This window comes from Lacerta agilis, chromosome 7, assembly GCF_009819535.1.
Source record: "Lacerta agilis isolate rLacAgi1 chromosome 7, rLacAgi1.pri, whole genome shotgun sequence".
NCBI lineage: Eukaryota > Metazoa > Chordata > Lepidosauria > Squamata > Lacertidae > Lacerta > Lacerta agilis.
The window spans coordinates 6518441-6545381 of NC_046318.1; the positions used below are offsets into that span (position 1 = coordinate 6518441).

At 42.4% G+C, this 26941-nt stretch overlaps 1 protein-coding gene across 6 annotated transcripts in view; it reads left to right on the plus strand.

Annotated features, from left to right (window-relative positions):
* The window catches only part of MTA1 (metastasis associated 1), a 67125-nt gene that overhangs the window by 19065 nt on the left and 21119 nt on the right, over window positions 1-26941 (plus strand). For all 6 annotated transcript variants that reach the window (XR_004427000.1, XM_033154282.1, XM_033154285.1 and 3 more), the window contains 10 exons: window positions 518-635; window positions 2734-2836; window positions 9491-9590; window positions 11152-11340; window positions 13598-13672; window positions 14813-14871; window positions 20274-20389; window positions 23288-23439; window positions 23587-23776; window positions 24949-25038. Coding sequence is in view for 5 of the 6 variants with exons in the window: in XM_033154282.1 (XP_033010173.1) it covers window positions 518-635; window positions 2734-2836; window positions 9491-9590; window positions 11152-11340; window positions 13598-13672; window positions 14813-14871; window positions 20274-20389; window positions 23288-23439; window positions 23587-23776; window positions 24949-25038 (1192 nt within the window). In the remaining variant the exon portion in view is untranslated. The remainder of the gene's footprint in view (window positions 1-517; window positions 636-2733; window positions 2837-9490; window positions 9591-11151; window positions 11341-13597; window positions 13673-14812; window positions 14872-20273; window positions 20390-23287; window positions 23440-23586; window positions 23777-24948; window positions 25039-26941) is intronic.

Below are 26941 nucleotides of genomic sequence, written 5' to 3' on the forward strand. Positions count from 1 at the left end.
TGGTTTTCTGGTGCCTAGCCTAGCGAATCTAAACTCCTCCTGTCAACACTGTTATCTCATTCACCCATTGAGATTGCACAGCTATATCTAGCTGACTCCAAACATGGAACAAGTAGCATTTCTGAGAATGCTACCTTGGAGAGCCTGGATTTGAACATCCTGCCTAGTAACTTAAATTTTACTTTCACAATACACACCTGCATTTTCCAATGTATTTGGTGCACATTGCTGTCTCCTTCCTAAAATGATAATTTGTAAAAGGTAATTTTAATTTTTTTCATGACTATATACTTTATATGCATTTGATTTCTCGCCACCAGGTTTTCTGTTCTCATTTGATGGTGCAAAAATTGTTATGAATGTATATTTGTATGTGCTTATCTGTATGTTTTAACATTAAGTTTTTTTCAATAAAATTTTTTAAAATATAAAAATTTAAAGAAAAAAGGAGAGGCTCTATACCCATGATTCAAGTTGTTGGGAATGCTATAATTTTTACTTCCCTTCCTGTCCCCAGGACTTCTTTTTTTATTCACTAGTATATGATCCACAGCAGAAGACTCTTCTAGCCGATAAAGGAGAAATCAGAGTTGGAAACAAATACCAGGCTGATGTAACAGACTTACTGAAAGAAGGTAGTTTCATTTCTCATTTCTGCATGAATCCATAAAGAATTCATGTTGTGTTGTGGAAGGTTTTGGAAACTGTTGGGCTCCTAGGTTTTTATTTGAGGAACTGCAGAATGCTTCCACAGCCTCTATATCCCATGATGTGTTACACTAACTAGTCCTTTCATGCTGTCCAAACGTACATAGTTTCTGTAATGGTAATTGATCTTGGTTTACCTCTGTTAAGATATTTTTTATAGTGTTTTTCTAAAATGTTTCACGGTGTGATGGCCTGGGAGTCAGACTCTGATGCTGAACCTGAGGGATCCCAGCCTGCACAGGATTCCCCGCCTCCAGAACCAGCTGAGCCGGGGCCAGGGCTTGAGCCTGAAGGATCCCCACCTGTGCTGGATCCCCAGGTGCAGGCATCAGCAGAGTCTGCTCTGGCTCCTGATGGGAGGGAGGACCCATTGCCTGCAGGTGCTCCACTCCCAGCCTCTTCAGAAGAAGCGGAGGCAGCCCCTGGGTCCAGTAACCCACCAGCCTCTCCTGAGCTACAGAGGCTCAGGGCAGAGAGGCGAAGGGAGTTAAGTGCCTGCAGGAGGAGTGCTCGCCTCCAGGCCCGGAGGAGAGGCGAGTCTCCGAAGGATCGGGACCGCCCTAAGCATAGGGCCAGATAAAAGCCAGCCAGACCCAGCCCAAGTTGCGTGAGCAACTTTGTTGCAAGCGTGTGCTCAACCTGCAACCTCGTGCCTTGGACCTTGACCTGCTCCCTGCCTTGCTCCCCGCCAGACTGACCCCCTTTGGTCCCCTTGACCCAGGACTGGACTTGGACCTCATTTCACGGACATACCCCTGGGGCCAGCACACACAGCAGCTTCCAACATTTAATTTAAAATAACTCCAGAATAAGAAACACAGACATTTAAAATTCAAATTCAACTTTACTCTAAGCTTAAATCTGAAAAATTCAGAATAAATTATATGGAACACTCTTTAAAAAAAAAAACTTTTGGACTGGAGGACATTCAGTTAATAGGATGGCACTTCCCACTGGACAGGATATGGAGCCCCCTTCAAGTGTTTTGCCTGATCTTCCAGGGGGAGGAGCCATCCCACCCTCCAGATCTTCCCTGCCTCTAGTCAGGTTGGTTGGGTCCTATGTTCTAGGCAGAACTTAGCATTCGTTCAGTCTTTGAAACAGTTTTTGTTTTGTCTTTACCTTTTTCTGCCTTACCTTAAATCCTCTTCTGTGTATGTCGTTTATCTGTCTTAATAATAATAATAATAATAATTAATAATAATAATAATATCATTGTTAGGTTAAAGAAGGGTGTCCTTTCTTTAGCTTCCTTTTCCTGTAAGTCTGCAAATCTGCAGTGTTTTTCTTGTGGGTTACTTTCCTTTTCTTTTTCCAGGCACTTTTTACCAGCATGAGACTTTCTCTGGTGGCACCTTGCACCCGGGGCTCACAGGGAATGGAGCTAGCACAGAGAGTTCGCTAACTCCGCCTTCCTATCAGGAGGGTTCTTTTGACTTCTCCCCTCTTGTGTTATTAGCCAGCAGTTTTTTTGTGAATGAGGGGAGGACATGACGAATCACAGTCTTAATTTCATCTCTGCTGCACAAGAGAGGAGGAGAGAGACAAATCAGCAACGCTCTTGCATTCTCCCTCTCGGACCACTTCACTATCCTGCAAAGTTCATTGCTCCAACAGCAAGCTTGCCTTTGTTGTCATTCTGCTTGTCAGGGAGTGGGATCTCATTTAAGAGATCAGCAGTTGTGGTCAGCTTTTTGTGTGTGTGTGGGAACTGCTCTTCTCTGTTCACTTTGAGCAGGAGATACCTAATGGTTTTGTATTTCCAAAGCTTTTGTGTATGTGTGAATTAAGTGGGTTCTTTGGGGAAATGGGGCTGGCGTACGGTTGGATGTGTACTTTTCACTCATGTTATTCTGCAGGAGGTATTGGCAATACTACAAAATAGACAGCAGTAGCATTTTCCACCATTGAATGTTAAATGTTTTCTGTAGTTTCCAAGATTTGTGGAAGGCAAGCTCCTCATCGGTACGCTATTTGTTTTGCCAGATTGCCTAGAAAAACCCTTTTTTATTTGAATTTGTTTAGGTGAAGATGATGGCAGAGACCAATCAAAACTTGAAACAAAAGTTTGGGAAGCATTTAATCCACTAATAGACAAACAGATAGATCAGTTCCTTGTAGTAGCACGGTAAGGAGAAAAACATCATAATTTGCGTCTTAATCTGGTCTGCCTGTCCCCCCCCCCTTTCTGATTATACTGTTCCCTTAAACAAATGCTTGCTGTTTGTCAAACAAAATGTTTTGTTTGCCATTGCATCATTATGGTAATTATAATCTTAACGTTTATATACCATTGTTTTGGGATTAAGTCGTTCATTAGCAATGATTTGATTTGCTAGTAAAGCAGATAATTCACATTGGTTACTGATCTCTTCCACTGTGTCCCAAATGTTCAGTAAGTTTGCACAAGGGCTGTCTGCATACAAAGGCCATGTCCTGATCATTAATGATATAGTCAACATTAATAATGTCTTCATTGCAAGCTTTTTGGAAGTTGTTACTGAGTTTTAAATGTATGGCTTGTAGCACTTGCATGCATCGGATTGGGTGGTGTGGATACTTGCTACATGCAGGAATTAATATAGGTGTAGTGCTAGGTAACAAACATTGCAAATGATACTTGACTGAAGGAGGCAAATTTTCATTCTTCAGCTTGCTGCTGTTCTAAAACCATTTGTGAATGGAAATCCTCGCAATAACAAATATTTGCTCGTGACCTTTCCTGATTCCATTGATTTGAAAGACTGGTAGTGGTTTTCCTGTATCCTTCATGGAAGTGTGAACATTCATTTAGCAATAATTTTCAGGTGTGTGGCATATGAAATAATTAGAAGGAAAGGAGATGGGAGTTGCAGTCAGGCCTGAGACAAGGAAGTGGCATGTAGATGTAAAGCAAGATGTTTGGAGAACTGTCTTGAGGGCATTAGACTTCATCTGATGCAGCTCTCCTTTTCCCTCGTTGTTGAGTTATGTCATTGGCTTTATAGAGCATTGTCCTTGTGTGGCATGAGGTTGAGAGAGCCAGTGTGGTGTAGTGGTTAAGAGTGGTAGACTCGTAATCTGGGGAACCGGGTTCGTGTCTCCACTCCTCCACATGCAGCTGCTGGGTGACCTTGGGCTAGTCACACTTCTTTGAAGTCTCTCAGCCCCACTCACCTCACAGAGTGTTTGTTGTGGGGGAGGAAGGGAAAGGAGAATGTTAGCCGCTTTGAGACTCCTTCGGGTAGTAAAAAGCGGGATATCAAATCCAAACTCTTCTTCTTCTCACTCTTCTTGATATGTGCTTTGAAGAGCATGGGCATCATGAGCATCACAGAGCTCCTTGGAGGAAAACAAACAAATGGTAGCAAATGGTACTTGGACAGAAAAGTATATCCATCGGTTGCTAGTACCTTTTTTGGATTCCCTGATGGCAATTCAACCTGCTCTAGGCATAGACTTCTAGTAAGGTTTAAACGTAAAGGTGCCTTATTCAACATATAATCTTAGGCCCTGATTTTGTATGTGCTCACTTCTTAAACTGTGATTTTCTTCAGGTTTCAAGCTCATGAAAATGAATTTCATCAACTTGGGGGAGAACTAAAAATGTGCATATGAGGTTACATGAGATAAATAAGCAGAGCTCCTCCTTTTTCCTCTGGTAGTGGTAAACGAAAAGGTCAAGGTGTACATCCTGTACAGAACTCGTTGCCACAAGCAGTCAGAGAAGTCATTTTGCCACTCTGGCAAGTAGTGTGTATAGCCATCATACTGGAAGACAAGATGGCTGTTTTTGGTCAATATTTCAATCCGCCATCCGGGTTAGAAACCAACGTTGCATGAACTAAGGTGATAGTCGTACTGGATTCAGAGAATTTGTGGCCACGTCACACAATTCTTCATTATTACATAACCAAAAGATGTGCAAAATTGCTACATCAGTTGTGTTCTGTTTTCAGATTGCTTTGACATGAAAACCTCAGATGGAGCTGATAAAAAGACTCACACTTAAGCAAATGTTTCGGTGGAGCTGCTGGCAGCATGGAGTCCAGCAAAGCAGAGGAGGTAACGACTTGTGATCTACAAACCTACACCAAAACATAAATACGCCTGCTAGAAATGTGCACATAGGCAATCATTTAACACAGGACAGTTGCTGAATTTGGCACATTTCTGGCATTCCGATTCTCATGCTAGTTGTTCACCCCCGATAAAGCACAGAGTATATTGACTTCACTTGAGCGTTCTTCCTCAAGTTATGGAAGTGGTATGAAAATCAATGGGAGATGCAGCAGGAGTTCTTTAGCCGCATTCTTTCTTGCTTTGCAGTCATCATTTCTAAATGCAACAGCTTTGTTGCATTGATTCATTGTTCGATAGCAGCAGAATCTCATTCTTTGCTTGGACTGAGCAGCCACACAATGAAGTTATCAAAATACGCAATATTACTTTCAAAGTATCGGTGTGATATCTTCTGAAAATAATAGAAGTGTGGAGGTGGCACAAGATCTGACCAATCTCTGTTGGGTAGGTAGACTATGACAACATGACAGCCTCCCGGTTGAATCATTGCTCCTTAATTGCAACCACACAATACAATACAGGTAACACCCAGTTTGTGCAGGGGTTACGTTCCAGGTCACTGTGTGCAGTGGCAGAGCACTTACAAGGCCACCCCATTCTGGCCCCGCCCCCTTTCCCTGCCACTTCTGGGGTCGCGGTGATGCGCGTGCGCACAGTTGCGCATGCTTTGAACATGTGCAAAATGGTTGTTGCCTGTACAATGCCGGATTAGTCATTATGGCGCTGCTGTTGTCTGAGGCAGTTGTTTCATATCATACAATGTCTGCCCAAGTGGGCTTCCAGCAGGATGATCGTGAGAGTGTTTGTTTTGAGATCATTTGATATTTCTTTCTTTTCTTTTCTTTTCTTTTTTAAAAAGTTGCAATTGACTCAGCAGTACTGACGGCTGGGCATTGAGCATATTTGCCTTATCTTCTTTTTTCATCAACACAAAAGGGTTTTATTTTGTTGGGAGATGTCCAGAGTGGCATATAAATAACAGAAATTAATTAATTAATTAAAATTAATCTCCATTAACTGCAAGATACAAATTTCTGGCTGGGAGTCCATAGTTGTGCAGAGTATTTTGATTCTTTTGGAGTTTTAACTTCTGAAAACCAATATAGCACGCGGATATTCATCGTCTCAATAACTTTTCTGGCTTACGCCGAGGATGAGCTAAGCACCTAGATTTTGAATAAAATAGGTAAGGGTCCGCCCTCTCCCCCACCCTGAAGTAAGAGGACATTGAAGGACAGAGCGGAAGAGCCTGAGGCTATGAGCCAAGCACTCAGAGAAGCCCTCTCTCTGTGTGTGAACGTAACCTGGAGTCACAGGCCTTACTATACAAGGGTACAAGAAACAGGGAGCACCCCTTATATCTGAAAATGTTCCACAAAGAAGACAAAAGAAAATTACAGACTTCTTCCCCTGAGGTTATGAAGTAGCTGGCAATGAACGTACATCTCAATCTCCAGCCGCCAGTCTTGTCTATATTGACTACAGGGGTGCAGCACAAGAGGCTTTTTTAAAAAAAATAACATTTATCATAAGATTTTACAATTTAGAACATAATACATAACATGATTAAATTTTTCATACTCCTCTTTCTCTCACCAAGAGGAGCAACAAAATCACGCCCCCCTCTCACTGGAGCTTTTGCCAATTCTTTCCCAATTTAACCAATTAGTTAAGAAGAAGAAGAAGAGTTTGGATTTGATATCCCGCTTTTCACTACCTGAAGGAGTCTCAAAGCGGCTAACATTCTCCTTTCCCTTCCTCCCCCACAACAAACACTCTGTGAGGTGAGTGGGGCTGAGAGACTTCAGAGAAGTGTGACTAGCCCAAGGTCACCCAGCAGCTGCATGTGGAGGAGTGGAGACACGAACCCGGTTCCCCAGATTACGAGTCTACTGCTCCTAACCACTATACCATCTTTCAAATGACTTCCCCGATCCCCCTTTGTTGGATTCCAGATTGAAACCTAATTCACAGTTATCCAAATTCATTCTCCAAACTACTTTATACATTTTAATATTTCTTCCCTAACACCTTTACCGCAGCACAAGAGGCTAATTGGGGATAATGTGTTATTAATCTGGCTGTGGAGATGGCTTTGGCTGAAAACGCACCAGCTACTGGTAGTATGCAACCAGTGGAGCGAGGGGAGCCGTTAGATGATCTCATGTTAAAACAGGTGAATGAGCTGGCACACTGGCACAGTGCCATACTCAAGAGAATGAGACTTCCCTACCTAGAGTGGAGCAGTGGGAGGAGAAAAACATTAACTTACTATTTCAATGAACCAAGTATATCACAAAGGAAGAGGAAGTACAGTGATACCTCTGGTTGCGTACTTACCGTATTTTCCGGCGTATAAGACGACTGGGCGTATAAGGCGACCCCCAACTTTTCCAGTTAAAATATAGAGTTTGAGATATACTTGACCACAGATTCTCCACCCGGCATATAAGACGACCCCCAACTTTTGAGAAGATTTTCCTGGATTAAAAAGTAGTCTTATACGCCAGAATATACTGTAATTCATTCCGGAGCTCCGTTCTTAACCTGAAACTGTTCTTAACCTGGAGCACCACTTTAGCTACTGGGACCTCCCGCTGCCGCTGGGCCATCAGAGCACGATTTCTGTTCTTATCCTGAAGCAAAGTTCTTAACCTGAAGCGTTATTTCTGGGTTAGCGGAGTCTGTAACCTGAAGCGTATGTAACCCGAGGTACCACTGTATTGGAATGTATTCGATATGCTGGATGAAAATTTTGGAAGAGTGTCAAAAGCCTGTAAGGAAGTGTGGCACCAAAAAAGGGAATAAAGTCTCTCTATATATGATCAACATGCCTCCGTCTCTCCCCCAGGAGAAGTTGATAAGGAAACGGCAATGCAAGATCCCTGGTCTGGTGTTTGAAAAGGGCATAGAATTGAGAACTATCTCAACCGCTGTCACAGCCGTCAAGTCTACAATATTATGCTGATTGGGATTTACAACTAATATGTCAAAATAGGGCTTTTGTAGGTACCCAAAACAAAAGTGGGCTGCTGTCCCAGAGTGAACACATCGTCTAATCAATACATCAAAATCAGCAATCACTGGCAATCAAGTGGTGGTGTTCTGCTTGCACAACTTCCCTATTTCTCACAGTTTGGAAGATTAGTAGCAGAAGAATTGCATTTATTTGGTGCTTAAACAGTGGCTGCTGTGTAGCAAGTCCGAAGCTTTTGCTTTTCAAGGGATGTTTACCACCTTCGTCTTTCACGTACATTGTTCAGACTGTACACGCTTTCAGTGCAAAATAGCACCGTTAGCTCACGTTATATTATTATGTTAAGAAAACACTATCTTCTTGCACAATCTCCACAGGCAAATAAAAACATACAACTTCTACTTGTTCCTCCTGCCTTGTTAAGGATGATAATGTGCCTCAGCAGCTATTAGATCTCATTCTTCTCTGTCAGCTGGTATTGCAGTGAATGATTCAAATGACTCATATTCGAATGACACTTTTAACTGCATTATAGTGAGCTACTGAAGGTAATTTATTGGCTTGATATGCTCGTGCTTTCTTCACTGGATGATGAAGAAAGGGTTTCACTTTCAACTTTTATCTTGTATGAATCGCTTAGTGATCTCTAAATTTGCGTAAAATAATTGTAGCAAAACCTTTGGCCACTGAGGCTTCTGGAATGTTGCACTGTAGGGTTAAAACACCGTGAAAGTTTATGGAAAATACATTTATAGGAAGTGTTGATTTCAGCAGCTGTCCTTTGTTAAACAGATTCCTAGTTTTCGTTAGTACAATTCCAGCAGGTATGCCGAGGCTGGTGGTTGACGGTGAGCGCACTTCACTGACACCATTATGCACGTTGTAGATTCTGAGTCGTAGCTCCCATGGTTCACTGGACTCAGCGAGACTGACGCATGACACATGACATTTGCTTAAGAGTGGTGAGGGCAAGTTTCGTATTGACAACCTGCATTTAAATGTTTTCCTTCTGAGGGAATCTCAAATAGAACGAAGTTGATGTAGCAAATTTCCATCCTTTTGGGGGTATATGCAAAAATGAATAATAATAATAAAACCATTTGCAGCAGCCACCTAGCTGTGATGATGGACACGGTTGGTCTTCTTGGTTCATACAATGTTGACTTTGTCATCTAAATAACCTCCTAACCTGATGAGGGAGTGAGCTGAAACAAGGCATTTGTGACACCTGTATTAGATTCCGGTACACACACTACTTTTTTTTCCAGATAAAGGTAGACAGGTTTCTGCAATGTCAAAATCGGGAGGGGGGTGGTCAATGGTCACTACTATGTGTGGGGAAAATGTGTGTTATCATTGATGTCAATGAAAATGTAGCAAAATGCAAACTCCTTCTCTCCCCTCTTATAAATACAGTGGTGCCCCGCTAGACGAAAATAATTCGTCCTGCGAAAATTTTCGTCTAGCGGGTTTTTCGTCTTGCGGAGCGGCAATAACAGCCCCGCTCCGCAAAACGAAAAAAAAACCATAGACTTTTTCGTCTAGCGGGGCAGCCTTCCGCTAGACGAATGCCTTCGTCTAGCGAGTTTTTCGTCTAGCGAGGCATTCGTCTAGCGGGGTACCACTGTAAATATACATGCCAAATTGTTTTTAAAAGTTCTTGCTGTTAACTTGTTACTTTCTTCGCTTTGTGTGTGTTTTCTTGCATGGAAAGTTAGCCTTTTCTTCATTATTTTTTTTTAGCTCTGTGGGTACATTTGCTCGCGCTCTAGACTGCAGCAGTTCTGTCCGGCAGCCAAGCTTACACATGAGTGCTGCAGCAGCATCTAGGGATATCACACTGGTAAGAATTTTTGAGAAAATAAATCCTAACGTTGGGTTTTCAGTTAAAAGTTAATACCTCTATAGCGTAATGGCACAAAGAGAGTAATGTATCAGATTGCTGACAGTGTGGGAGACGTGGTGAACTCGGGCTTTCAAAGCTGAAAACACTGGAAGAGTCCTGAAGCATTTTACACTGGTGTAGTTGGTGTGCTTAAGAGGCAGTTCAGTTAGGTGCCGTTTAGAGCTGTGAATCTATAACACAAAGATCTAGTCAAAACAAAATAAAATAAAATATTCCTTCCAGTAGCACCTTAGAGACCAACTAAGTTTGTTCTTGGTATGAGCTTTCGTGTGCATGCACACTTCTTCAGAGACGAAAGCTCATACCAAGAACAAACTTAGTTGGTCTCTAAGGTGCTACTGGAAGGAATTTTTAATTTTATTTTGTTTTGACTATGGCAGACCAACACGGCTACCTACCTGTAACGAAGATCTAGGATTTACATAGTAACTTTTAAGTTCGTGATAATTTACAATGCTTATTTAAATGATTTGTATGACTGATGTGGAGTTTATTAATTAGGAAGGGGTTTCCTATACTGTACCAGTACAGTGGTACCTCAGGTTAAGAACTTAATTCGTTCTGGAGGTCCGTTCTTAACCTGAGGTACCACTTTAGCTAATGGGGCCTCCCGCTGCTGCCACGCAATTTCTGTTCTCATCCTGAAGCAAAGTTCTTAACCCAAGGTACTATTTCTGGGTTAGTGGAGTCTGTAACCTGAAGCGTCTGTAACCCAAGGTACCACTGTACAAGAGAATTTAACCCCTACTCGATCAGGTGTTCACCAGGTGGTTAAATCCTGTCCAGTTGGGCAGTTCAGTGCAAACCATTGAACCACTGCTGCAATGAAGGGTTTAAGCAGTACCTTGCCCATGTTAAAACAAGGGGGTTGGGGAGCTTTGTTTTAGCAGTGACTTTGGAGTCCTGACCCAGATGTCATTGTGACGTTGGGTGATTTCCCCAACCACCTGTCAAATTTGGCCTGGTAAGGATTCCTCATGCCAGCATTAGAGGATAATAATAATAATAATAATAATAATAATACTCTACCCATCTGTCTGGGTTTTCCCAGCTGCTCTGGGTGGCTTACAGCATATATAAAAACATAATAAAAGATAAAACAGTCCCCTGATATGTATCAGTCCCCTATATTCATTCATAGCTTTTTATTTTGAAATGTGTTGCATTTTTTAAATTAAAATAAGTCTTTATTAAATTTGTGTTTCTTTAAATAAAAGGATTTCAAACATAAAACAAAACATTAAATCTTACATCACACAAATAATAAACATAAATTTACAATAGTCTCTTTCACATTATACATCAGATTTAAAATATGACTTCATATTGCTTCTACAACGGTTTTCTTAGTATAATACTCATTTCATTACTCTAATAATTTAGTTACTCTCATTCTTACAAACGAACAAAAAACAGCAACAAAATAGATATGTTGCATTTTTTATGTATTGGAAACTTCTTCTTTTTTTACACTTTGTATTTGGTTTGTTTTATGTAGTTCCATGCCATGGATACTTTGCACAAAAACATCTATGACATCTCCAAGGCAATTTCTGCCCTTGTGCCCCAGGGTGGGCCCGTCTTGTGCAGGGATGAGATGGAGGAATGGTCTGCTTCTGAGGCAAATCTCTTTGAAGAAGCCCTTGAAAAATACGGAAAGGATTTTACTGATATTCAGCAAGATTTTGTAAGTAGGCAAACGACATTGCACATCTAGAAGATCGTGGGCAGCATTCTCCAGTTAAAGAAATTAGGGCAGTATTCAACTAAAAAAGTGTCTAAGCAGAACATCTTCCATGTGTGCAGTGGCACATTCTCCTCCCCATGTGTCCCATGCCATTTCCAAATTGCTGCTATAGTTTAGGGATATTGAGTTACAAGCCTGGGGGATAAGGCGAATGCTGTGGACATAGCACATCTTGATTTAAGTAAGGCTTTTGACAATGTCCCCCATTCTTGCAAGGAAGTTGGTAAAATTTGAGCTTGACAATGTAACCGTTAGGTGGATTTGTAACTGGCTGACTGACTTAACCCAAAGAGTACTCATTAATGGTTCATCCTCTTCCTGGAAAAAAGTTAGAAGTAGGGTGCTGCAGGGTTCTGTCCTGGGTCCATTGTTGTTCAGGGTCTTTATAAATGACTTGATGGAAGGAATTGAGGGGCTGCTCATCCAATTTGCAGATGACACCAAACTGGAAGGAGTAGCTAATGTCACAGAAGACAGAATCATAATTCAAAATGACCTTAACAGAATGGGGAACTAGGCCCAAACTAACACTAGGGACAAATGTAAGTTTCTGCACTTAGGAAGAATCAGCTGTACAAATATAAGACAGAAGACTCCTGGCTTACCATAGAATCATAGAATCATAGAGTTGGAAGAGACCACAAGGGCCATCCAGTCCAACCCCCTGCCAAGCAGGAAACACCAGTAGTGCATGTGAAAAGGATACAGGGACCACAAGCTTAACATGAGTCAACAGTGTGATGCAGCAGCAAAGAAAGTGGATGCCATTCTAGGTTGCATCAACAGAAGTACAGTGGTGCCCCGCTAGACGAATGCCTCGCTAGACGAATGCCTCGCTAGACGAAGGCATTCGTCTAGCGGAAGGCTGCCCCGCAAGACGAAAAAGTCTATGGGGCTGCCTCGCAAGACGATTTTTTTTTTTGCGTGAAAACCTCCGCGCTCCATTGCCGCTTTGCTAGATGAAAAATTCGCTCTACGAAAAAACTCGTAGAACGAATTATTTTTGTCTAGCGGGGCACCACTGTATAGTGTCCAGATCAAGGGAAGTACCGCTCTATTCTGCCTTGGTCAGACCACACCTGGAATACTGTGTCCCAACTCTGGGCACCACAATTTAACTCATAGAATCCTAAAAAAAAACCCTGCAATTAAGAATTCTCAACTAAAGCATCCATGACAGATGGCCAGCCAACCTCTGTTTAGAAACCTCCAATGAAGGAGAGGTTTGTCTCACCATCTTCCAGAAGGTGTGCAGAGGAGGGCGACCAAGATGATCAAGGGTCTGGAAACCAAGCCTTATGAGAAACGGTTGAAGGAACTGGATATGTTTAGCCTAGAAAAGAGGAGATTGAGAGGAGATAGGAGAGCCATCCTCACATATCTAAAGGGCTGTCGTCACATGGAAGATGGAGCCAGTTTGTTTTCTCCTGCTCTGGAGGGTGGGACTCCAACCAATGGCTTCAAGTCACAAGAAAGGACTAAACATCAGGAAAAGCTTTCCGACAGTAAGAGCTGTTTGACAGTGGAATGGTCTCCCTCGGAAGGCGATGGACTCTCCTTCCTTGGAGGTTTTTAAACAGAGGTTGGATGGCCATCTGTCAGGGATGCTTTAGTTGAGATTCCTGCATTGCAGGGGGTTGGACTAGATGAACCTTGGAGTTGCTTCCAGGTCTAAGATTTTATGATTCTATGAGTTCTGGCACCATTTTCCCAGCTGGACATGCATTGTGAAAAGCCAATGGTGATCAAGGCTTTAAAGGTTTAGTCTTAGGAGGCTGAAACAGATTAGACACCTGTACTTTGTTTCTAACATAATCTGGAACATTGTACCTGAAGCATGTTGGAAATCATACTACTTTGTGTGAGGTGCTGCCCACAGGACCTCCATACTGGGACTGAAACAATCCCAGTTCAGCTCGGCAGTACATCCTTGCACAGCAACTAGGTTGATAAAAACAGCTTTCACTGGTGTTTTTTTAAGCCTAATTGCAGCATGGGGAGGGTGAAGAGGGGGCACAAAGTTGGATAGAGAACAGTTAACTCACTTCTGCAACATCTAGCTTTGTGGCAGTTGGGTAGCTATATGCTTGGGAACTTCTGAGTTCTGACTTTTTGCTATTAAAGTCTTTTGTTCACAGGATGTTGTAGATTTGACACATCATGGGCTTTTTTTGGTTTTGTTTATGTGTGTTCTTAGCTTCCATGGAAGTCCTTAACCAGCATAATTGAGTACTACTATATGTGGAAAACAACAGATCGATATGTTCAACAGGTAAGAACAATGTAGTTGCATTTCTCAAAAGAGCTGCTTATAACTTCTGATTACAATCTATTGTAGTAATCGTTACAATCCTATATGGTAAGTTTTGCTGACATTCGGTGAATACTTTGAAACTTGTATCTCCCTTTTGAGTGGATGAACATGACTGGCAGATGTCTCATTAAGGCGGGCGATGTCTGGATTGACTTTGGATGGATCTCCAACTCAGAGATCTGTTCTGGAAAAAGCATAGGAGGGTCATCTGCCACTGAGACTAATTAGCTGTTTGTTACCTACAGTATTTTCTTATTGAAACTTTGCAATGGAATTTGATATTTCCCCACTGTCTTATCACATAAATTATTTGACGTCTTATACTTACACATGTCTTTAGGAACTTGCATATATACATGATCTGCACCCCCAAGCACAGTGTAGTGTAATGGTTAGAGTGTTGGACCTGGGAGACCAGGGTTCGAATCCCCACTCAGCCATGAAGCTCACCGGGTGACCCTGGGCCAGTCACCATCTCTTAGCCTAACCTACATTGCATGGTTGTTGTGAGGATGACATCATAGAATTGTAGAGTTGGAAGGGACCCCGAGAGTCATCTAGTCCAACCCCCTGCAATGCAGGGATCTCAACTGAAGCATTCCTGACAGATGGCCATCCAACCTCTTCTTAAAAACTTCCAAGAAAGGAGAGTCCACAACCTCCAGAGGGAGACAGTTCCACTGTCGAGCAGCTCTTAATATCAGAAAGTTCAGTCAGATTCTCCATTCTTGTAACGTCTACCTTCTGTGATCTTTCATGTATTGCCTTAACCAAGTGATGTACAATTGGTTCTATTCCTTTGTAGGGCTCTAGCCATGATTAAAATCTGTTGCTTTAATTTCTTATGGTATGAATTCATTTCTTTAATGTACTGATTAATATTTTCAGCGCTGCTGATCAGTAATATTCAGAAACTACTTTATAAATCCATGATGCTAACATAAAGGGATGAACTGCAGCCATTGTTTCCTCAAGGTGAATTGACTTTTTGTATACCTAGAGAGGTATTCGTTGAGAACAGGAAAATGTCTCAGATTTAGTTATAATTTATATGGATTGCTTTTATGTTCTAATTTTATTTTATTGTATTGTATTCAGAAAAGGTTGAAAGCTGCAGAAGCAGAAAGCAAGCTAAAGCAAGTATATATTCCTAATTAGTAAGTGCCTGTTATTATATATATATTTACAGATGGAATGAAAATATTATAGCCATTCTTACTTTTCTTGTAAACTTATGTATGTGAATTTTTAACCACAAAATAGATGTTACGTTCTCCAACAGGGCAATCCCACGCATGCCTACTCGGAAGCAAGTCTTTATTTTCTCCAAGGGGTCTTAGTCCCATGGATGTGTGTAAATGTTGTAATGTTTGTTGCTGCTAAAAAGCTACACTTGTCTCAAAACCTCAACCAAAACCAGCTTTGATTCTCCTAGGGATCCCAAGATGGATTGTACATATGCAGGCTATGATCTCTTGTGAGATTTGTTGTTGTTCAGTCGTATCCGACTCTCCGTGACCCCATGGACCAGAGCACGCCTATCTTTCACTGCCTCCCGCAGTTTGGCCAAAGAGGGCATTGTATTTGTTCTGTACTAAATTGAAAATGAAGCTCTTGACCTTTGGGAAGGGAAAAGAGGAAGAACTAAGCAAGGAAATAACTCAGATGGGGAAAAGGTATCCAGGATCTTCTGGCACGTTAGGGCCGTTACAGGTTCAGACATTGAATACATTAGAAAAGAATGGGGTATCTCTGGAATGATGGTTTCCAAACACACAAAGGTTGTTTTTAAAAAGCACAGTGCTGTCCTCCATGAATTCGTCTAATCCTCTTAAAGCCATCCAAGTTGGTGGTCATCGCTGCCTCCAAGGGGAGGGAGTTCCATAGTTTAACTCGGAGCTGCACGAAGAAGTCCTTCCTTTAATCTGTCCTGAATCTTCCAACATTCAGCATCATTGGATATCCACAAGTTCTAGTGTGATAAGAGAGGGAGAAAGTGTTTTATCTAGTCACTCTCTCCATGCCCCGCATACTTTTATAAACTCCAGTCATGTCACTTCTTACTCACCGTTTCTCTAAACTGAAAAGTCCCAACGCTGCGAGCTTTTCTCCTAGGAGAGTCACCATGGTTATTTTGATGGTCCTTTTCGGAACCTATTCCGAGTCTACAATGTCATTTTTGAAGTGAGGCAGCCAGAACCATACACAGAATTCCAAACACGGACACACCATACATTTGTATAATGGCATCATGATATGGGCAGTTTTCTTTTCATAGAATCATGGAACTGTAGAGTTGGAAGGGACCACGAGGATCATCTAGTCCAACCCAGTGCAGTGCACGAATCTTTTTGCTCAAAGTGTGGCTCAAACCCACGACCCTTAGATTAAGAGTCTCATTCTTTACCAGCTGAGCCCACACCTCTTTCACTTCCTTTCCTAATGCTCCCTAGTATGGAATTTGCCTTTTTCACAGCTGTCATGGTCATCTTTATCGCGTTATCCACAATCACCCCAAGGTCTCATTCCTGGTCAGTCACCGCCAGCTAAGACCTATATGAAATTAAGATTTATTTTTTTTGCCCCAAAGTGCATCACTTTACACTTGTTTATATTGAATTGCACTTCCCATTTTACTCAATTTTGAGAGGTCCTTTGGAGCTTCTCTTTGTTTTAATAGTCCTGAACAATTTAGTATCACAGCACTGTAAGGCTACAAATACATGACAGTAAGTCCCATTAAAGCCTGTTGACTTCATTTCTAGGTAGAAATACATAGGATTGTGCTGTAAATTCAGACTATTACAGAACCTTTAAAATAAATGTAAAGAGTTAGACAACATGTTATTCATTATAGAAACCAGAGGAAGGAATTCGCAGATAACAGGCGCCGAAGGAGTAGATGAAATCTCAAAAGGTGCATAACCTGGTCACCCCTGTAACCAATTTGCCTGTGACCACGTTACCAACAATCTGTCCTTCATATTCTGGCAGGACCACCTATTCCACTTGTGCATCATGAGAGGCCTGCCCCGTCACAATACAGAGTACCCAAGTAAGTAGTTAGAGGAGGGATAGCTGCCCCAGAGCCTGTCAGGTAATCTTCCCACCCCCTCAAGAGTCCCATCCTCAGTCCAATGGTAGCTGGATCAAATGAGGGTGAAGAAGAGTTTGGATTTGATATCCCACTTTATCACTATCCGAAGGAGTCTCAAAGCGGCTAACATTCTCCTTTCCCTTCCTCCCCCACAACAAACATTCTGTGAGGTGAGTGGGGCTGAGAGACTTCAAAGAAGTGGGACTAGCCCAAGGTCACCCAGCAGCTGCATGTGGAGGAGCAGAGACGTGAACCTGGTTCACCAGATTACAAGTCTACCGCTCTTAACCACTACACCACACTGGGTGACAGTAAGGAATCCTTTTCTTCCACTCCCTCTTAAGACAGAAACAATTCATAGCAAAGGCATAACTCCCTGTTCAACTTTCAGAGCCTACTGAAAACTTTTATTTTAGCAGGCATTTTAACTGAATTCTGATTTAAGTGATTCATATCTTTATCATGTTGAGTTAGAGTAAGCCCACAACTTTAATTGCTGTAAAGGAAAGGTCATGATCATCAAAGGATTTGAAGTGAGGTTTCATTAACATGTTGATGACACAAACTGTATTTCTTGTTGTGCTCGTAAGTCAGGTAAAATTGTGCAGTTGCCTGGACTCAGTAATGAGCTGGAGGCCAATATACTTTGGCTAAATTCTGACAAGATGGAGGCACTGTGGGTAGAATAATAAAATCATAGAATTGTAGCGTTGGCAGGGACCCTCAAGGGTCCTCTGTTCCAACCCCTGGAAATACAGGAATCTCAACTAAAGCATCCATGACAGATAGGCATCCAGCCTCGGCTTAAAACCCTCCAATGAAGGAGAGTCCACAACCTCCCAAGGGAGACCGTTCCATTGTTGGACAGCATTAGCTATCCCTCCTAGTTTGTTGTCGACTGCAGATTTGAGGATCCCCTCAATTCCCTTGTCCAAGTTGTGTTTTTTAAAGACTCTCAACAACAACGGAGCCAGGAGAGAACCCTGCGGCACCCCACTTGTCACTTTTTCCCAGGACGACAAGGAACCATTCATGAGCACTCTTTCGGTTCAGTCAGTCAACCAGCTACAAATCCACCTAACAGTTACCTTGTTCAACCCACATCTTGCCAGCTTCCTCGCAAGAATATCATGGGGGATTTTGTCAAAAGCCTTACTGAAATCAAGATACACTATGTCCACAGCATTCCCCTGCTCCACCAAGCTTTTGACATCAAAATAATAATAATGAGATTCGTCTGGCATGACTTGTTTTTGAGAAACCCATGCTGGGTCTTATAATCACAGCATCCTTTTCTAAATGCTCACAGGCTGATTGTTGAATTATCTGTTCTAGGACCTTTCCTGGTATTCATGTCAAGCTCACTGATCAGTAGTTACCTGGTTATTCTCCCCCCCCCCTTTTTGAAGATGGCTCAGAGCCCAGGGAATTGCTGGTGGGACACCGAGGAGATGTCAGAGGGAGAGACTTGGGGAGAGGATCTGGATGTTGAAGGAGCAACAGGGTTTATTGGGCAGGAAGAGACAGGGAGCAGCAGTTCAGACTCCGAGGCTGAAGCAGAGGAGGGGGGTCAAGAGGCTGCAGAAGAATCCATGGAGTCTCCCCCACCAGCTGTGACAAGCTCCCCTTCCCCTTGGTATCCAAGAATGCACAGAATTCTTGAGGAGGGCAGAACATAGCCCAGAGGTGCACAGACATAGCTTGAGACTGCTTGGGAAACATCTGGGAGAGGAGAAGCCTTAGAAAGGGTGGAAGGAAGGGACATTCAGTCCTGGCAACAGCTCCATAGGGGCAAGACCTGCTGGGAAGTGTTGCTGAGTTTTTTTGACGTTTCCTTGAATAAAGAGTCAAGTTCACTGACAGCAGAGCTGTATGTCTTTTGTACTTATGCGGCTTAGGACCCTCGTACCTAAGGGACCACCTCTCCTGGTATGTCCTGTGTAGGACCTTAAGGTCCTCAAATAATAATCTTTTGGAGGTCCCGAGCAACAAAGATGCTAAGTTGGCCTCAACTAGGGCCAGGGCCTTCTCAGTATTGGCCCCGACTTGGTGGAACAGTCTATCACAAGAGACCAGGGCCCTGCGAGATTTGGCATCTTTCCGCAGGGCCTGCAAGACGGAGCTGTTCCACCTGGCCTTTGGGTTGGTTTCTGTTTGATATTTATGCTTCATTCTTTTATTGGTGGGTTATTTGAAAATGAGACTGCAGTTTTAATATTGAATTTTTAAATTTGTATTTTAATCTGTTATTTTAAATTGATTGTGGTTATATTTTTGCTGTGATTTTAATTAGTGTTAGCCGCCCTGAGCCCGGTTTTTGGCTGGGAAGGGCGGGGTATAAATAAAAATTTATTATTATTATTATTTATTATTCTGACTCCAGCCCTGATGGTTGTTGTTGTTATTATTATTGCTTCAAAACTAAAACTCAGATTCAGAAATGAAGATAGCTATTGGTTTTTCTGTAAATTGTTGATCTTCTATTGCTCTTTGGAAAATGGATCGTGTATTTAATTTGCTATGATGTAACATTGGTGCAGTGTTTACTGTTTATTTCTTTATTGCATTTCTTTATATCTCTTCAGAACACAGATCTTTCCAAGCTAGGTTATATGAAACATTAAACAATTTTTTTAAAGCACAAATAATGAAAAGCCAATAGATCATTTCCCAAGTAGAATTGATAGTAGAATTCCTGGAAGGGAGGATATTTGCATTTTGTGAAGAACAAATAAAGTTAGATAAAAATAAATAAACAAATGAATGTGATACAATGTTTTGCTGAGATTTACTGTATATTCTGGCATATAGGACTACTTTTTAATCCAGGAAAATCTTCTCAAAAGTCAGGGGCCGTCTTATACGCCAGGTGGAGAATCTGCGGTCAAGTATATCTCAAACTCTATATTTTAACTGGAAAAGTTGGAGGTCGTCTTATACGCCGGAAAATATGGTAGATGAAAATTCAGTAATGCCTGTGGAACTTCAGGAAGTTTAAACTGCATGTATAGCTTTTAGACACCTGTTACTTCGCAATTATGTAGTTCTTGAACCATTTAGCACTAAGAGATTTGACTGGGGGGTTGACAGTTTGATTTGGCAGAAGAGGAGGGGGACCGGGTGCGGTACACTACATTCTTCTCTAAGTTAGTGAAAATATTTTATGTTAGAACTATTAGAAATGGGAGATAGTCGATATTTATTTACCATGTCTGAAGTATCATCAGAACGTTGCATGTTCCCTTGGTTTTTGGCCTCCGTCTGTCTTAGGAGACGGTGGAAGAGTGTGCCTTCGGGAGTGAAATCAACCCACTGGAATGTTACAGCACCTGCTGTGGCTGTATAGGCCGATAACGGGAGAGACATGTTTTGTTGCAGCTGGGGCAGCTGAAGGCGTCGGGTGGTGCTGGTGGCATTTATTCCCATAAACTAACCACCCATCTCGTTTTTCATTTCTTTAAGTAACAAGCCAAATCCCAACCAGATCAATGTCAATAATATCAAGCCAGGAGTGGTGAATGGTACAGGAGTCCAGGCACAGAACACGGGAACAGGACGAGCCTGTGAAAGCTGCTATAGTAAGTGATTTTGTGAATGTAGCCCTGTGTGCAAGAAAAAGAAGCCCATGAGGGGATGCGAGTCCAGTCTTATGTGCCCTTTTCTTTTTAGAGTAGACACATACAGTCGTGCCTTGGAAGTCGAACAGAATCCGTTCCAGAAATCGGTTCGACTTCCAAAACGTTTGGAAACCAAAGTGCGGCTTCTGCAGCCAATCGGAAGCCGCAGAAGCCCCATTGGACGTTCGGTTTCCAAAGAAAGTTTGCAAACTGGAACACTTACTTCTAGGTTTATGGCGTTAGGGGAGCCAAAACATCCGAATACCAAGGTGTTTGGGATCCAAGGTTGTTGTTGTTCAGTTGTTCAGTCGTGTCCGACTCTTCGTGACCCCATGAACCAGAGCACGCCAGGCACGCCTATCCTTCACTGCCTCTCGCAGTTTGGCCAAACTCATGTTAGTAGCTTCGAGAACACTGTCCAACCATCTCATCCTCTGTCGTCCCCTTCTCCTTGTGCCCTCCATCTTTCCCAACATCAGGGTCTTTTTCAGGGAGTCTTCCCTTCTCATGAGGTGGCCAAAGTACTGGAGCCTCAACTTCAGGATCTGTCCTTCTAGTAAGAATGGATAGAATGGATAGGTTTGATCTTCCTGCAGTCCATGGGACTCTCAAGAGTCTCCTCCAGCACCATAATTCATCTGAAGTCAGGAGAAAGACCGCACTCAGACATCCCAGAAGGAAGAGGAAGCCGAAGATGCTAGAATCCCAGCATATCTATACCCCCAAAGCAAGCCTGTCAGGTGCAGATTCCTCTTAGGAGAGTATATGGAGATTTCTAGACCTGGCGTTGGGACTTGAACTGGCAACCCTTATCACAGAACAATACCAGGCTATTGATAATGAGAGGGTACTGAATGAAAAGGAGGTGTTACTTAGGAGCAAAGCTTTGGCACAATTTCTTAACTTCTAGGGCTTGCTTAGTTTCATTTATTTGTATTTCTTAGCCTATGCCAAGAACCTAGAGCGGAACACAAAGTGTCCACAGGGGAATACATAATCTAAATCAGTAGGACTTGGTCAAAATTGGCTCGTGGGTGGACCGACAGTTCAGACAATGTTTAACTTGACAAACAAGCACAACACCCCTGCTTTTGTTTCTTGAAGCGTCCTTTTGCTTCCCTTTCTCACCCCCTTTTGCCAAGGAGCTATAGCAGGCTCTTGACCTCCGCACATAAGATTCTCAGGTCAAGGTTCCTTATTTCCACTGCCCAGGCTAGACACAGAAGGATTTCCCAGCCCATCGTCCCATTTTATACCATGGGGTGGTTTTTAAAAAGAAAAAGTATCCCACCTCTAACGCTCTCAAGTGCTCACTCTTGTCATAGAGCAGCCAGTCCAGTTTTTTTAAAAAAACACAGCCAAAACCACACCCATTGTGTCACTGCTGAATTATTGACTTCATTGATAATTATCTGAGATGATAGATGCGCCTTTAGACATACCAGTAATATTGGTTTATCCCAGCACAGACCTTCCAGACAGTGGTGTCATGGCTCCACAGTGAACACTGCCTTCAAATTATAAAATTGGTGCAATTATCTTGCAAATAATTACTAATGGGATGGTTGCTCACCTTCTGTACTTATCTCGCCACAGTAGTACTGTGAAATAGCTTCTAATCTCTTTATATACCAGTTCGCTGAGTAAACTCACAAGGGGAGTAGTGCGAAGAAGGTAATCTTCCAGAGCATTATGCTAAAAATAGGGCGGTACTGTGGAGGCTGCACTTTCTCACTTCTTGTTTTGAAAGTCAGTAATCCTTTTTTGTTATAAGAAAGGAAGTACTGCAGAAAACATTGTTCTTTGTTTCACATAATGAAGCTGTGCGGTTACTGGTCTTGGCTGGTTCTTCTAGTTTTCGTAGAAGATTGAGCCATAAATGTATTTGCTAGACCGCTGCATCTACACAATGCAGTGCCACAAAGTCTGCCCCGCTTTCCATTTAGCCGTGAAAAGAGCCTTCTGAAGACCAATGCACTTTGCCCTGCAGGTATGGGGGGTATTGCTAGTCAACCCAGGAAAGTTGCAAATGGCACAGATTGAGCAAAAACACTTTGCATAAACTGATCCCCATTTCCAGAACAAGCTTAAACATATCATTTGCTAAATGTGCTGTTAAAATTAAGATATTAGTAAGTTTCTGAACAGGGCAAAGTACTTTTCCTATTATAACACAAAAGTAAGCCTTTATTGCCATATATTGTAAAAGCAAGCTGCTGTCATATATTGGAAAGCTAAAACAAAATAGAAAATTCTTTCCAGTAGCACCTTAGAGACCAACTGAGTTTGTTCTTGGTATGAGCTTTCGTGTGCATGCACACTTCTTCAGATACACTGAAACAGAAGTCACCAGATCCTTAAACATAGTGAGGGAGTGGGGAGGGGTATTACTCAGAAGGGTGGTGGGAATGGGTGATCAGCTGATAGGTGTGGAAAACCTCTTAACAGCTGCAATTAGTCTTGCAGGGAAAGGCAAGGGGTGAGGTGGCTAAAGATGGCTTTGTTATGTATAATGAGATAAGAATCCAATGTCTTTGTTCAAACCAGGTTTCTCCATGGTTTTAAGTTTGGTGATACCCCTCCCCACTCCCTCACTATATTTAAGGATCTGGTGACTTCTGTTTCAGGGTATCTGAAGAAGTGTGCATGCACACGAAAGCTCATACCAAGAACAAACTCAGTTGGTCTCTAAGGTGCTACTGGAAAGAATTTTCTATTTTGTTTCGACTACAGCAGACCAACACGGCTACCCACCTGTAATTGGAAAGCTAGGTTGTTTATCTTTTGCAGTGGCAAAGAGACTCAACAGATATGGCATGCAAATGAGTCCTAACTGATACCTGCTTTTGCTGTTCCCAGTGACGCAATCTCACCAGTGGTATTCTTGGGGTCCCCCTAACATGCAGTGTCGTCTGTGTGCATCTTGCTGGACATACTGGAAGAAATATGGAGGCTTGAAAATGCCTACACGGCTGGATGGAGAACGGCCGGGGCCAAATCGAAACAATTTGGTAGGCGCTTTCACCATATTCAGTTAGTAAATCAATCCGCAGCTCACCACTGTGGTTCCTTACTGGCCTGTAGGCCAAAAACAAAAAAGTTGAAGCAAAGTCTTAAGGTGGACCAAGGTTACTCCTCACAAATTTTCCTTTTCCCAGAGTCCTCACAGTGGACCCTTAAGGAACAATGGGAGCCCCAAGTTTGGGATGAAAACGCGACAAGCTTTCTATCTCCATACTACAAAGCTGACCAGACTCGCCAGACGATTATGCAGGGATATCTTGCATCCGTGGCACGCGGCACGGCACCCTCACATGCCTATCAACAGTGGAGCAATCAAAGCCGAATGTGAGTCTGTCTCGTCCTAATTGCATGATTTCAGCTTGCGTGCCTGACAAGAGCTTGTGCTATCAGAATTGTGGTAGGAGTTGAGTTGAGTTGAGTTGAGTTGAGTTGAGTTGAGTTGAGTTGAGTGAAATGGGATCTAAAGAAATCAGGCAAACTCTCTGACTCTCTCGGCCTCTCTGTGGTTGAGAGCAACTGGGGTAGCAGAAGGAAGGAAAATGGGGAAGAGAGTAAAATAGACAAAATTCGCGACTGGATTCTTGCTAGGGATGCTGCCCTTGATCAAGAACTATCTAATGCGGCCAGACTCTCCACGTGGTTCCCTCGCGTGAAGGCAGTTAGATCTCTGGCCCACTATTTGAGTGATCTGATAAATCCCACGCTAAGAAGGGCCTTTACACTAGCTCGATTTCATGCCATCCCCACAGCATTCTTACAGGGTGCATTTTCCAATACTCCTCTGGATCTTCGACTCTGCCCATGCAACAAGGGAAAGATAGAGGACTTTATCCACTTCTTCCTCTACTGCCCACTATATGCCTCAATAAGACCCAGGCTTCTCCCTCTAATCCCGCCGACTATCGCCAGGGATGTTGACCGCATGAAATACTTACTGGCGGATGCCAACCCCTTGATTTCACGTGGAGTGGCCATCTACACATTACAGGCCCTGAAACTCAGGACCATCTTTTTGGCTAACTTCCCTTAGCCTTAGTCTTATGTATCTTCCTGACATGGACTCTGTCGTCATGCCCTGCTATTGCTCTTTATTTTATTTGTATTATCCTGTACGATTTTACCTCCAATGTTTTAACTGTTTCTGTTATATTCTTTGTATAATCGTGCCAGGCCACTGCCTGGTCTTTTCCTATGTGCTATGGCCATATGGCTAATGCAATAAATAAATTGATTGATTGACTTTGTCCCCACTGTAAAAGTACATTCCAAGCTGGGCAGGAGTACTTTTATTAGGGGCTGGGAATAATACTCCCAACATTGTGATTCAGGCCTAATTTGTATTAAATATTATTTTTTGTGCATTCCTTTTGCAGATTTCCTTTACGTTGAAATGCTTCAGAAAACTCTGGCTTTGATGTCAAAAAGGCTGTTTGTCAGTTCTGGTTTTTTTTGTTAGTATGTAAATGAACTATTATTTGTTCCAATATTGTCTTCAGGTGCATCTCGTTTACCAGAAGCTTCAGAAGATTTGTTGCTTTTAAAACATGTTGTCAGAAAACCTTTAGAAGCAGTACTTCGGTATCTAGGTAAATAGACCGCTGACCCATATACATGCATTTTGGTGACTTCAAGTATAATATTATTCGCTAGCAAAAAGTGTCATATTTGACAGGCAGAAGAGGGTTAACCCAATGTCCCTTCCCATGCTAACAGCTCTGTTTCACCAGTTCTGCCCACACCACAACATTGGCCCTAACTTTTAATTTTAGGAATAAATGACATTTCGCTTGTATGAGAGAAAGTCATGGGATGCCCATAATATACAGATTGTACCTTACCACTATTGATCCCAGTCACTAAAGCAGCATCCCTTGATTGCATGGTCCCTGAGTTGATGCTATTTCTTGCTCATGCTTCATGGAACAGAATGTCAGTACAGTATGTAAATATCATACAGATAGAAGGATATAAATGAGAATGAGAGAGAGAGAGGGAACCACATGCAAAGAAACACAGATCATGGAAGGACACCTTGTTTTAAAAAGCTTTCTTTCTCTCCTTAATATCCATACGCCGGGTTTTTATTTCCCCGGTCATACAAAATCCTTTAAATGAATTCCTATGCCTTAAATGCCTTGTAGAAGATATGGACCCTGAGATTACCCTGAAAGTAGCTAAATACTGTGTAGCAGCCATAAAGCTCAGAGAACAAGCGGTGTTATCACTAATGTAAGGACGTTCAGTGGTTGCTCATGAGTAAAAGCCAAACGCAGAACTTCTAAACTAAGTTCTTTATTGTGCACAGCTATATACAGTGGAGCTAAAATCAAACGTCCATCTCAACCGTCTGCAGAGCCCTGGAATGAGGACTTCCGACTCTTTGTCCAGCAAAACAGGCGCGGAATTCTAAACCCATGCCTCCCCCTTCCACGTCCTTCCTGCCTCCTATCTCGGAGCGTGGGAACCTGACCCCGTTCCCAGCTCTCCCCACGGTGTTGAGGGTCTGTCATCCTCTCAGAGCCCCTGCACCGCCTTCCTGCCTCTGATCCCCCCTCCCCACTAGAGGAATGGTCGCTTCCTGTGCTGTCTGGGGAGGAGGAGCTGGAAAGCAGCTTAGGGTGTTCTCTGTACCATAAACGCTCCCGCGACCCTTCCAGCTGCGGGGAGGGGGGGTTTTCTGACAGCTAAGAATAGGACCCTAAATGGCAATTTTTAGGCCATACCATATTTTAATGCCCCAATTCTAATCTATATATTTTAAATGCTGCTGTATACGTATATATACGTGTATGGTTTTGTTGTGCAAATTTTAATGTATTGTTTTTGTATTATTGATTTAGTCTGTGACCGTAAAAATAAATTCATTCATTCATTCTCCTTAATATCTGCACATGAGGATGCAACTGTAGGGTCTGATTCCTGCCAAAACGCACACCCTTGTTTCGTATGTAGCTCAAAAACTGCATCACATGTTTTGATGTTTGTAAGGCACCTTGGGAGGGCTATGTGGCATGTATACATTTTCTGAATAAATAAAAGAAAACACCACACCCTAGGCCAACCCCAACCTCTCTCACCACCAAAGGAACACAAGCGAACAGCAGAGAACCTGCACAAGCAACGCTGACACCAAACGCTACATATATTAAGTAAAACAGAAACATCAACACCCCATCCCACCCCCACCCATCCTCCCACCCGTGTCCACCTCTTTCCCCCTTTTTCTTCCCAATGTCTCAACAAATGAAACTGATTTGTAAAAATGATACACGTAAAAAAATACGAGAGAGAGAGACATTGCACATACTTTTGTAAATCAAGAAATCTTTAATAAAAATACTTTTAAAAAATAAGGCAAAACAAAATCTTGCAAAGCACTGCTTGTACTCAAGGGAAATGCCGTATTTGTCACCCTTTGATCGTAAGCAGACAGCATGTAAATAAAAATTGGGAGAGAAATTTATATTCAAAAGAAATTGAATTTCAAGA